Source organism: Cynocephalus volans, chromosome 7 (assembly GCF_027409185.1).
Source record: "Cynocephalus volans isolate mCynVol1 chromosome 7, mCynVol1.pri, whole genome shotgun sequence".
NCBI lineage: Eukaryota > Metazoa > Chordata > Mammalia > Dermoptera > Cynocephalidae > Cynocephalus > Cynocephalus volans.
In genome coordinates, this window is record NC_084466.1 from 60,982,911 (window position 1) to 60,996,822 (window position 13,912).

At 40.7% G+C, this 13,912-nt stretch overlaps 1 protein-coding gene and 1 pseudogene across 1 annotated transcript in view; one reads left to right on the plus strand and one right to left on the minus strand.

Annotated features, from left to right (window-relative positions):
- LOC134381642 (large ribosomal subunit protein eL6-like) overlaps positions 1–3,882 on the minus strand; it is a 32,914-nt pseudogene extending 29,032 nt beyond the window's left edge.
- A 3,709-nt stretch (positions 3,883–7,591) lies between these two features.
- The window catches only part of DNAJC15 (DnaJ heat shock protein family (Hsp40) member C15), an 89,143-nt gene continuing 82,822 nt past the window's right edge, over positions 7,592–13,912 (plus strand). Inside the window, exon 1 of the mRNA XM_063102900.1 lies at positions 7,592–7,708. Within this exon, the coding sequence (XP_062958970.1) occupies positions 7,604–7,708 (105 nt within the window). The 5' untranslated portion in view covers positions 7,592–7,603. The remainder of the gene's footprint in view (positions 7,709–13,912) is intronic.

Genomic DNA, 13,912 nt, shown 5'->3' on the forward strand with positions numbered 1-13,912 from the left:
ATCTAAAAATCACCTTGGATTTCTCCCATTTTTCTTATTTCTCCTATTTGTTCAATCCCAGATCTTCTTGATGCTATCTCTTTACCACCTAGTTCACTCCTTGGATCAGTTAGAACACCTTGGTTGCAAATATGGGAAACCCAACTAAAACCTGACTTAAAATTGAGGTGATGATTTCCTCAACAAGTCAATGCACATAAAAAAGCATGGAGAAAGGGATTTTTTCTTGCTTAAATGAGACCAATATGGCACAGGTCTCTACTGCTATGTGTGGACTTCGTTTGGATCCTAATATAAACACCAAACAAACTATTGAAAAGTTTCCTGTAATCAAAGAAATGTGACTATTAACTGGATATTAGACGTCACAAAAGATTATCAATAGATTTGTTAGATGGCACAATGGTGTGTATATGTTAGAAACTGTCCCTATTGGTTTTGTTTGTGTATGTGAGCGTTTGGTGTTTGGCTGGGTAGTACAGGGATCCAAACCCTTGGAAAATGTCCAAATTGGGCTGGCTGGTTAGCTCAGTAGGTTAGAGCTTGGTGTGGTAACACTAAGGTCAAGGGTTCAGATCCCTGTACTAGCCAGCCACACACAAAAAAGAGAAAATGTCCATATTTAGCAGAATGCATACTGAAATATTCAGAATGAAATGTCTTAGTTTTGTTTAAAATACATCATCACAAAAAGAAAAATAGATGAAGAATTGTGGCAGAATCTTGACAATTGTTGAATCTGGATTTTAGGGATGTGATGGTTCATTATACCATTCTTTATACTTTTTAAATGCCTAAACTTTTAAATACAAATTTAAATAAAATTTACAATTTTTAGATACTCTCATATCTAAAAAGTGCAGAGATGGGGTAGACTTCAAGTGAAGTAGTCGAACAGTATCATCAAGGACACAGTTTCTTCTTCATTTCCTTGTGGCTTTCAATGGTGTTTGCTTCATCCTGAGGCATCTCCCCCCCACCCAGCTCACTGTGAGGTTTAATTGTGGGGAGGCTCAGGGAGGATGGTGCGTCAAGAGCAGTATTTTTACCAAGTTGTTCTAAAAATGAAACAGGAGCTGGACGTGGTCCCTGTTCCCTATGTTGGCAGTTACAGGAAATATCAAAATCTGAGCAGCACTTTGAATTGCTTCTTGAAAAAGGAACACAGACGGTTGGTCAGTGCTGGGTGCAGGTTGTCAGGGTTAGGCTGCGCCCTGCAGGCGCCATATTATGGGTGCAGCCCAGGGCTGTGGGCTCGGTGCCTGTTACAGAGCCCTTCCTCCTTGGGGACTGTCCTGCCCGGAGCCCTTTGGAGCAGTGGGCAGGAGCTGGGCCTGGCCAAGAAGGGGCTCCTGCCAGGAGGCCTGGGCAGCTGCCTGAGCAGTGAACACAGAATGGATGCAGTGTGCCCTGGCCCTGGCACGTAAGACAATCTCTTCTAATGGTAGGGGGATTATATTGCTAGACAGTCCCAGTTACATCTATGGTCTGAACATAATTATTTATAGCTCTCTCTCTCTCTCTCTCTCTCAGCACTATCTTTCTCTCAAATGTGACCACTGTTTTGATGATAAATTAAATGGTCATTCATGGTTGTCAAATGACTGCCAACCACAATTAGGGCTTCATGCTTTTCTCTCCATATCCGGTAGAAGAGGAAAGAAGCTGCTTTCCTAAAAGAACCCAGCAAACCTTTCCTATAATCCCAATGTTTCAGAAGGGTAAGGTGCCCATCCATGAAACAAACATCATGGTTAGAGTGATGGGATGCATTGGTTGGCTTAGGTCAATTGGGGCCCCCCTGAGAGTAGAGGATGGAGTCAATGCTGGGGTCTATATTGGGAGGAGCCACGAAGGATTAAATGTGGGGAAGAAACCAATTAATGCAGCTATACTCCTCTTTGCCCTTCCCTGCCACTGCCCTAGTTTAGGACTCAGCATCTCTTACTCAGACTATTGCAATAACTTTTTTGCTGATCTCTCTCCTTTAGTTCTGGCCCATCACTACCTTGCTACCAGAATGATCTTCCTAGCATGTAGAATCCGATCATGTCACTGTGGGATTAAACATTTTTTGATGTCTTGCCTTCACCTATAAGATAAATGCTAAATGCCCTTGCTCATTTCATAAAGCTGTTCATTATCTGGCCTTTGGTTGTCTGTCCATCCTCATTCATCTTCATTCTCTTCTTTATATGTCAAGCTTTTGCAAAACTGAATGACTTGCAGAGCTGCTCACATATAATGCTTCCTCATACCTCATGTCCCCCAGCCTGCTTCATTTTTATCAACCCAACAACTTTGTATTCATCCTTCCATTTTCAGCTCAAGCACTACCTTCTCTGGCTCCTTCCTTGAACAGTTCAGGTCCCTTCTCCTTTGTGTTCACTGTACTTTGTCATACAGTAAAGCCTCTTTTCTGACCAGAACAGGGTAGTGGTTGGTGGTTAATTGAAAAACCAATTAAATCTGATATCATAACAATGATACGTTTTAAAGACTTTTTTTTTTTTTTTTTTTTTTTGTCTTTCTCGTGACCGGCACTCAGCCAGTGAGTGCACCGGCCATTCCTATATAGGATCCGAACCCGTGGCGGGAGCGTCGCCGCGCTCCCAGCGCCGCACTCTCCCGAGTGCGCCACGGGCTCGGCCCTTAAAGACATTTTTAATATCATATATAAATCACTGTTTTTCAAACTTTTTCTCATTATCTCCCCAAAAGAGCTTTTTTAGACTTTTTCCTCTAATAACACTCGCCCCATCCCCCATGAAATCTTAATACCACGACAGATGCACTATATCTATTCATGTGCTGAATGGAGGTCTGCAGGGCTAGGGCTTTTTATTTGGATGTGGGTCCTCTGATTCAGTTCTGCCTAGGATTTCTTCCACACTAATAATCCATCCTCTATGATTCTTAATTTGGGTTTGTTTAAAATGATGGAGGAATAAGACATTTTATAGGGCTGGCCGGTCAGCTCAGTTGGTTAGAGCATGTGGCTGATAACACCAAGATCCCAGGTAGCCCTGGAGCTGGGGAATAGTTTTGATGTGCGGTAAAATTTCTGAGTCTACAGCTTTCTGATCAACCTTGAGCTGCTCTGTAGTCTCACATTTCTCTTTCTCTGTGTTGAAGATCTCACCTTCCTGTGTCTGGGCAGCTGCAGCTGCTGCTTCTTAAAGTACACATCAGTTTTGGGATTTTTACATTGCTCATATCAATTTTTGTGGAGGTGGTGATGACAAATTTCTGGTGTGTTTTTCACAGAGGAACTCGACTGAGGACCAGAGGTCCAGTCACAAGTAGCAAGCCACTGCTCAGCTGCTTCCAGAAAGCCACCCTCTTGCCTCTGTGGCACCCCGTGAAGAGGATCACAACAGTCCCGGGAATGCTGCTAGCTCGCAGTATTCTCACGTGCTGACTGAAGGGTTCTTTGCGGTGGCTCAACAGCTCTCCAGGAACATAACATCTTCAGTAGGATATATCGAGGCTTTTTGCAAACTTTAACCACTGAGTACCACCATGCTTGTCACCACCAACTGGTTTTGTGGACAGTAGCAAGAACCTTCTCCCTTTTCTTTTTAATCCTAGATTTATTCTCTGAGTATTTCCTCTTGTACATGGACTTTGTGGAATACCTAGCAGATCGGGAATATCTGCCAATTCCTCTATAGGGGGAGATGGGTTTGGCTGCAGTGGAGCTTCTTCTGCTTGGTTTTTTAGCCTTGAGGTTGGCCTTTTTTTTTTTTTTTTAAGTTAAAAATTATTTTCAAATTTTTTTCTTTTGAGGTTAGCCTTTTTAACCTCGCCACCAGCATCAGACTCCTTGGCTTCAGGTTTCTTCTCCTCAGTACCTGGCTTCTCACCTTTTTCACCAACCATCTTGCAAGATGGGAAAGAGATATTTTGATTCTATTTTTCCAAGAACTTTTTGAAATACCCTTGTACTTTATAACTATGTAATGTCTAATTAAATTTTATAATTTCAAAGACCAGATATCCACTTGGGGATCAACACAACTGGGGAGGAGGGATGAGCAGAGGCCGTGAGAAGAAAATACACAAGGAAATAAATAGGCAAAAAAGGTAATGCAAAGAAAATAGTAATCAGCACTTTTGTAGAACTTGCTAGTCATCAAGCATTATTCCGAGAGCTTTACAAAGTGCACTCAATTAATCCTCATGAGATCAACTTACTTTTTTTTTTTTTGCAAAAGTCCTTTCAAACAGCAAATTCTAAGACATTTTTTTACTGAGAGGTTTCCAAGATGTATTACCAGGGCTGGCTGGTTAGCTCAGTTGTTTAGAGTGTAGTGCTGATAACACTAAGGTCCAGGGTTCTATCCCTGTACTGGCCAGCCACCAAAAAAAAAAAAAAAAAAAAAAGGAAGTGTTACTAATGTGTGCCTTTCCTTTACAAAGTCTTTTGAACATATAATCTGTCTTTGAAGTGGTATAACTAATAAAAATAGGCCATAGCTCACTTGGTTAGAGCACAGTGCTGATAACACCAAGGCATCAAGGCTTGGATCCCCTTATGGGCCAGTGGCCATAAAAATAAAAATAGGCCAATGTTACAGAGCATGGTCTTGATAACATCAAGGTCCCAGTTTAGATCCCTGTAACCCGCCAGCTGCCTGCTTCTCACTGCCCACCCCTCCAATATAACTGGCTTTGCTTTGGGGTTTCACAAAAAGCATTTGTATTAGTCTGTTTTGTGTTGCTATAATAGAAATACCTGAGACTGGGTAATTTATAAAGGAAAGAGGTTTATTAGGCTTATAATTCTGGGACAGCTGCATCTGGCACGGGCCTCAGGCTGCTTCTACTCATGGCAGAGAAGCAGCAGGTACAAGCAGATCACATGGTGGCAGAGGAAGCAAGAGAGAGAGAGAGGAGGTGCCAGGGTCCTTTAAACAATCAGGTCTGGTGGGAACTAATAGAGCGAGAACTCACTCACTACACTAACTACCCCTCCTCCCCCAGGGAGAGCATTAATCCATTCATGAGGGATCTGCCCCCATGACTCAATCAGTTTCTAGCACTGCCACACTGGAGATCAAATTTCCACATGAGTTTTGGAGGGGACAACACATCCAACTCCATCAGCATTCTTTGTTTTCACAGAAGCCAGAAAAATGAGTTTAGCTAAATCAGGAGGAGGGGAGAGAAAAGGACTTCATGTCTCTTGTTTCCATCTTTTCTTTGCTGGTGAGGGTAAGATTACCAGAGAACCAAGGGCTGAGAGTTGAACTGTCTTTGTGGATGAGATTTTTTTTTTTTTTTTTTAAATGTGAATTAGTTTATTGCCAGATTTTTCTTTAATACCGGCTACTTTTGTAGGAGTAGATGCCTGAATTGGAAGTAGAAGGGGGTGTGGGAAGGTCAGTCAAGTCTACAAGCAGCCAGCAATCTGCTTTCAATAGGTTGGGGTCTGAGCTGAGATGCAACCCTGCTGAGCCCATGTCCCCTCCACATTGCTATCCTCTCCCCTCCTCAATTCTCCTTCCCCCGCTTTTCCTGGCTTCCATTCTGGAAGTTTCCCTCCAGTTCTTGAGTAGGGTCAGCAGTTGCCCTAAGAGGAGGTGCAGTTGACCCGGGTCTTGCTCTAATTGCTCATTTGCTTCAGGCTAAAAGCCTGTTACTGCTAGGGCCTGGCTCTTAGCTACACCATAAACCTCCCATAGACTGTAAACTTCAAGGAATCAGCAAACTTACTTGTTTACTTGACACTATAGCACAGTGCCTGATACCTAACAGATGCTCAATAAATATTTATCAAATAAATGAATGAATAGATGGATGAATGAAAGACCTATAGTCCCCAATCCAATTTATTTACTTGGTTCATCAGTGTCCTTCATAGCTGTTGATCAGTTTAACAAAAATTAAGTTCTGTAACAAGACCATGTCTTTGAAGAGTTTGGAGTGTTTTTCGCCTAGTCTTACATGCTATTGCTTTTCTTTGCATTTGTTTCCAGTTGAAATTTCTGGCCCTCCTCCTCTTCCACATAAAAAATCTTACCCATTCTTTACTGACCTTGGCTAAGCCTCCACCAAACCTTCTCTGATGGCCCTTGTTAAAAGTAGCCATTCCCTCCTGTAATCCCCAACAGCAATATGGTTGTAATTCTCTTCATAAGTGCATTGCACGAATTGCTTCCATATCCTTTTTTTTTTTTTTTTTTTTTCATTTTATGCTTACAATTTCCCTGAGTCAGAATGTTGGACAAATGTTACTCTCCTTCTACAGAAAAGGGATTTGTGAGGTTAATGGGCATGTTCGGGGACACAATCCCAGAAAATGATGGAGTGTCCACTAGAACTCAGACCTCTTCCTTTCTCCCAGTCTAGTTCTTTATTCTGCTGTGCAATGCATGTGGTCATGTTCTGGTATGTATTTTTATCACTCTGTGTCAGTGTTATCTTCCCTAATAAATTCCTCAAGTACTAGTCTCTTAGGCATGCTAATAATATCAACTAAATGAGTAAGTTAATAGATCCTCAAAACTTTTAATTTAGGAATAGAAACAGATAAAGATTTCTCATCTTGTAGGCGGATTTTGCAATAGGTGTAAAGGGCAAAAGAGATGCCAAGTTGGTATAGGAGTTGGGAAATATTTGGGCTTCAATTGTTGGTTAATTTTTGCTCCAAAAAACTTGACTTAAAATTAATAATACAGATGCAAAAAAAAAAAGTCCTCGTGCTTTTTGTCTATCTGATTGTGGCAGTCAAGTTTGAATAGAGGAATGCAGGGGAGAAAGACGGAGAGAGAATTTTTGTAATTTGGAAAAAATAGTGAAAAGCCTGTGTTACCCCAAAGAAGAACCTAAAATTTGAGTTTACATAAGAAATACTGGAAAATATTCCCTATCACACTTACCTGGTTGAGTATACCTTTAAAAGCTTTAAGGTTAAACTGATTAAAAGCGAGCCGGTGACTTCAAAACAAAAATTAATAATAAAGTGGGTCTTTCTCAAGTGAGCACAAAACCATTTGTGAGGAGAGAGATTCATTTACTTGCTCACAAGTTTATTCTCTGCAAATTTCATCTTAAATATAGCTATTCATTTGGGGGTGGAGTAAGCAAATTGCCTCTTCAGTTGCTCTCCTGGCTGGGAAAACTGCGGCATTAAACAGAAGCATGATCAGTAGTTGGGGGTGGGTCAGAAACCCTCAGGCACATCCCCACCCTCAGGCACTACAGCTAGACTCTGAGTCTTTCCTGGCAGGGCATCTGATGACACCAACAGTAAGCCAGAGGGCTTAAGCTCAGGCCCACCGGACGACCTGGGGACAGGGCCAGGCCCCACCAGGCAATGCCCCAGCCAGGCCCAGCCTTGGCTTTGGGCCTGACAATCTGAAATAAACAAAAAAAATCCTACACTTTCCATATGACTCTCGGCTTGGAGTCGGTCCGCGGGATTTGAAGGGTCAAGTTGACCCGAGCCGGGGCGAGATCTCCTGGGGCCCCGCCTTGACCTGCGCGGAGGATGTAGCCTCCGCCAAAGCCGCGAGATGAACCGCCCCAACTAGTTTGTCCCTGCGGCCGCCTCGTAGGTGGCGCCGCGGCACCCGGCGTCTCCCTGGGCCGCATTGCCATGGCTGCCCGTGGTGGCGTCACCCCCGCCGGGGAGGGCCTGCGCTACGCTGAGTACTCGCCGCCCTCCGCCAAACGGCCGGACGCCGACATCGACCACGGACTGGTGAGTCCTGCCGGCTCCTGGGTGCCCGGGCCCGCCCCGCTGGCGCCCCCGGACGCCTCCTGGTCCCTGCCTCGCCCCTCTGTACCTGCTCTCCTCTCGAACCTTGGTACTCCCACATTCTGTCGCCATGTCGTTTGTTCAGCGGGGAAACTGCACTGCCATGCTGTGACGACGAGGCGTGGAAGACAGTTCTGAGGGTGTCTGTCTCCTCAAGGAGCTTCCAGTCTTGTCGGGGACGCCGACGAGAAAATGGGCGATTTTTGCAGATACAGTGTAATAAACGATATGTATCGGATTCTTCTATCGCATACGAGACTCTAGTCAGTCTTGCAGGGGATGTGGTGGGTCAGGGGACGCATCCTGGAGAAAGCGGTGGTTAAAAACTAAGTTCTGAAGAATGAGAAAGAGCAGTTAACTCAGCGAAGACAAGAGGAAAGGGTCCCAGGCACCGGTACTAGTATCTCCCAAGTCTCCGGCAGAGGAACAGGGCTCAGTCGGAAACTACAGGTGGGTGATTTAGGCTGAAATGTACAGCCAGGAAAAGGAAGTGTTCAATAGAAACAATGCGAACCATATATGTATTTTTAAGTTTTCTGAAGCCTTGTTAAAAAATAGAAAGAAACAGGTGGATTTAATTTTAACAATATATTTTATTTAACTCGACATGGATTAGGGGCTGGCAGGTCAGCTCAGTTGGTTAGAGCATGGTGCTGATAACACCAAAGTCAAGAGTTCGGATCCCCATACCGGCCAGCTGCCAAAACATCGAAAGAAAGAAAAAAAGAACGGCAATATGGCTATTTTAGCTCTTTTCCACCCCACATTACATGCTACTCCAGTCCACAGCAATATATTTTGCCTTTAGATACACAGCACTTATTGTCCATACTATTTGTTTACTAGTCATATTGTCTTGTGATATCTTTATGTTCACCTGTCATTTTCCAGCGTTTTTTTAAGTTTCCTAAGGGCAAAGTGGATATCTACTTCTTGTAAGCACTTCTTGTAAGTAATTATCATTACTTAATTAGCTGATTCGTTTCTGGAGCAGAGTCAGATGGGCTTGCCTGGGAAGATTTCAGATAGCATTTGTGCTTTCATTAAAACAAACATTTCTTGAGTACTGCTAGGTGCTTGTTACTATCCTAAGAGCTTGGAATATGTAAGTGAACAAACCGTAAGTGTTTGGAGTAGTAAACTCTTTGAGCTCATACTATGTCTGATTCATTCCTTAACAGAAATTTATAAAGTAAGTTCTTATTAATCCTCATTAATAAGTATAGAAAAGGAGATTCAGACAGTTAAGTAACTTGCCCAGGATCGTTCCTCTAATAAGTGACAGATTAGGATTCAAAATTCTACACTCTTTCCCCTGTGACTTTCTGACCCCTTAGAAATAAGGTTTTCTGGTTAGGGTGTTCAGTCTGTGATGTAGCCGGATACGATTAGGTGGAAGAAATCTCTTTATGAAGAGTTATAAAAATATCAGTATCAGGCTGATTTGTAAGGCAGTTGGGAACTTGGTGATATTTTGAAGATCAAACTGATATTGGTGATTTTAACATCTGTAGGTATTTTTACTTGGAAGACGAGAGTGTATAGAAATCAGAATATCAGGAGGCATCTTTAGTAGTCCAGGCACGTGAAGACTAAAGTGTACAGTGAGTCTCAACCTATCCAAGTGGCCCCTTTTTTATAAAAAATGTTTTGTAAAGTCTCCTGTAACAGCCTAAAATCCTGAAATGAGATTCACAGACAATGAATTAAACAATTTTAAAAAATCAATATAATGTTCTAATTGAAACAAAAAGGTGAAATACTGTTTTATTAGAAAATAATGGGCTGGCCGGTTAGCTCACTTGGTTAGAGCATGGTGCTGATAATACCAAGGTCAAGGCAGATCCTCATACTGGCCAGCAGCCAAAAAAAAAGAAAATAATATGTCTACTACTTAAATATGTAAATGCTCAGTCATAACTACATTAGAAGACATAATGAAGTAATCATTAGTTGTTGGCATATTGCACCAATACAAAGAATCACTGCATATGTGGCAGCTCCAAATGCAGACATTATCAGATGTACTGGCATTTCAAATACCATAGGGGCCATTGTCATCAACAAACTGATTTTGCACAAGTGGTGAACAATTTCTAGTTAAACTTTGAACAAACCAAATGGAATTCCCTGAATTTACATGGCAGGAACACTTGTGGAAAATTCAGTCTATACTAAAACAGTGCGAAAATAATATATTTTTATATATAATAAAGTTCTGGACTAAGGTGATCATAAACAAGCTTTATACCTACTTAATGTCTAGAGGAATCTTTTAAAATCTTGAGGGATGCAGACAATTCTTTGTTGTTCAGGGTTGTCTCATACATTTTAGGACCTCTGGGATCAGTAGTCCCCTGTTCACCAAATACCCTCCCTTCTAATTATTAAAAAGGGCCTCAGATTTTCAGAATGTCCTGAAGTGGCTATTCTGCTTCTGTTGTGAATCACTGGTCTAGGCAGTGACCTATAATGAGATAAAAGATAAGATTGTTGATAATAACTTTAGGGACCTTGGAAGTTCTGAAAGTAACGGCAAGCTGACAAAGTACCCTGTGTTAGGAAAGAAAAAATGGCCTACATATGGAACATATTTGGCAATCTCATTGAAAATAGTAATAAATATTGTTTGGTAAGGAATAGAAGAAAAAACTTTCATAGCTTTTTTTTCTTTTGTTTTTAGAAAATGCAGTTTATTTTAAGGTTTATGAAATACATCTCTGATATTGTATTTGATAAGTAACTCTTATTCTCAGGTAAGCTTCCCTTCAGAGACTAAAAATTAATTTTCATTAGGCTGTTTAGGAGACTAAAAAGATTAAAAATGTAGGCAAAATATCTACCTTGAATAAAATGGTAGTTTATAATTAATTGTATGGTAGTCAGAGGTCATAGCCAAACTTTGCTTTTTAGCAAAGCTGGTTCTCATGGAAAAGTAGAAAAGAAACTTTATAATTAAGGAGAGAATATTGTCATTTTTTAAAGCAGTTTGAACAAGAGTAGGAGAAAATATTTGCAAAATATACGTCTGACAAAGAATTTATAACCAGAATATACAAGGAACTCAAACAACTTAACAGCAAAAAAACAAGTAACCCAATTAAAAAATGGGCAAAGGAGCTGAACAGGCATTTCTCAAAGGAAGATATACAAATGGCCAACATCACTGACGCTGAAAAAATGCTCAACGTCACTCAGCATTCGGGAAATGCAAATCGAAACCACTTTGAGATACTATCTCACTCCAGTTAGAATGGCTCATATCCAAAAGACAGATTGACAAATGCTGGCAAGGATGCGGAGAAAAAGGAACCCTCCTACACTGTTGGTGGGACTGCAAAATGGTGCAGCCTTTATGGAAAATGGTATGGAGCTTCCTCAAACAATTACAGATAGATCTACCATATGACCCAGCTATTCCACTGCTAGGAATATACCCAGAGGAATGGAAATGATTATGTCGAAGGGATACCTGTACTCCCATGTTTATTGCATCACTATGAGTTGGAACCAGCCTAAATGCCCACATCAGATGAGTGGAGAAGGAAACTGTGGCGTATCTACACAATAGAATACTGCTCTGCTATAAAAAAAAATGAAATACTACCATTCGCAGCAACATGGAGGGACTTAGAGAAAATTAAGTGAAATAAGCCAGGCACAGAAAGACAAATACTGCATGTTCTCACTTATTTGTGGTAGCTAATAAAGATGAATAAGTAAATAAAGCAGTTTGAACAAAACTCAGTTTATATGAAGTGGTAGCCTTTTAGTTTCCAGTACTTTACTGAAAATTGTAACCTCTGGTAATATCAGGATAATGTAACATATATGCAAATTAGCCACATATGTTTCATTATAAGCAAACCTGATATATGAAAACTAAAACCTGTCAAACGTGAATTATCATGCAGTTTTTTATTACCAAAAAAATAAGAGGACACTTCTATTATTTTTCATTTATGATACGATTTAAAACATGTTTTAGCATACTTTGAGGCTTCCCTTGGCAATCACATAAATGGATTATGTATTGTATATCCATATTTTTAACTGTATCTGATTCTTTCCTCCCTATTCCTTATACCTTGATAAGAAGCTAGAATGTAAGCTCAATGGACAGGGACTTTGTCTGCTCTATGGTATATGTCTTCAGCATTTCTAATGGAGCCTGATATCGGTAAGCATTCCAGAAATAAATTGTTGAGTGAATGAATGAATATTATTCTGGAATGGGAAGGAATGCGAACTTTTCTCTCAGTGAATGGAGTCTATAAAAATTTTCAGTTATCTACCAATGAGTCCCACAAACACAAATACAAAATTCACTTTATCTAAAATGTGGCTCATAGTAGTCTCTCTCCAAACATGCTGATTCTCCTCCTCTTCCCCTTATCTTGAATAATGTCATCATGGGCTCCACTTTCTCCTTTTTTGGGGGGGGAGGTGGAGGGGGGTGCATTGGCCAGTATGGGGATCTGAACCCTTGACTTTGGTGTTATAAGGCTGTGCTCTATGAGCTAACCAGCCAGCTCCTCTCTTTTTTTTTTTTAATGGAAACATATTGATTGTACATATCAGTGGGGTACAGGGTTATATTTCAATACATACATACAATGTGTAATGATCAAATCAGGGTAATTAGCATATTCATCATTACAAACTTCATCATTTTTTTGTGATGAGGACATTCAATCTCCTCTCTTCTAGCCATTTGATAACATGTAGTAAATTACTGTTGATTATAGATGCCTACCTCAACTGTACACCAATAGAACTTATTTTTCCTATCTAGCTGTTTTGTGTCCATTACTCAACTTCTTACTAACCCCTCTCCCCCTTTCATGCCTCTAGTAACCGCAGCTCTGCTCTCTCCTGAGAGTTCAACTTACAGTTATTGTTTGTTTATTTAATTTTACCTCCCACTTAGAATGAGAACATGCAGTATTTGTCTTTCTGTGTCTGGCTTATTTGATGTAACATAATTTTCTCCAAGCTCATTCATGCGGCTGCAAATGACAGATATTTATGGCTGATATTCCATTGTGCATATATCCCACATTTCCTTATCTAGTCGCCCGTCAATGGGCATTTAGGTTGGTTCCATATCTTGACTACTGTGAATAGAGCTGTGATAAACATGGGAGTGCAGGTATCCCTTTGACATGAATACCATTCCTTTGAATATATGCCCAGTGGAGGGATTGCTGGATCATATGGTACTTCTATCTGTAGTTATCTGAGAAACCTCCATACTGTTGTTTATAATGGCTGTACTAATTTACAATCCACCATCAGAGTATAAGGGTTCCCCTTCGCATCCTTGCCAGCATTTGTTATTTTCTGTCTTTTGATAATAGCTAGTCTAACTGAGGTGAGATATCTCAATGTGATTTTGATTTGTATTTCTCTGATTAGAGATGTTGAGTATTTTCTCATATAGCTGTTGGCCATTTGTATGTCTTCCTTTGAGAAATGTCTATTCAGCTCCTTTTAGTCAGATTGTTTTTTTTGCAATTGAGTTGTTTGAGTTCTTTGTATGTTCTGGATATTAGTTACTTGTTGGATGCATAGTTTGCAGTATTTTCTCCCATTCTTTAAGTTGTCTTTTCCTCTGTTGATTGTTTGCTTTGCTGTGCAGAAACAGTTTGATATAATCCCATTTGTTTCTTTTTTCTTTTTCTTTTTTTTTTTGCAGCTGGCTGGTATGGGGGACTGAACTCTTGAACTTGTTGTTACAAGGCCACACTCTAACTGAGCTAACTGGCCAGCTTATTTTTTCTTTTGTTGCCTGTGCTTTTTTTTTGGCAGCTGGCCAGTGTGAGGATCTGAACCCTTGACCTTGGTGTTATCAACATCACTGTCTGACCAGCTGAGCTAATTGGCCAGCCCTTTGTTACCTGTGCTTCTGAGGTCTTTTCCCAGTCCTACCTCCTGAAGCATTTCTTCTGTTTTCTTTCTAGGAGTTTTATAGTCTCTGGTCTTAGATTAAATCCTTAATCCATTTTGAGTTTATTTTGGTATATGGTGAGAGATAAGGGTCTAGTTTCATTCTTATGCACATGGATATCCAGTTTTTCCAGCACTGTTTGTTGAAGAGGCTGTCCTTTCCCCAGTGTATATTCTTGGTGCCTTTGGATTAATTTC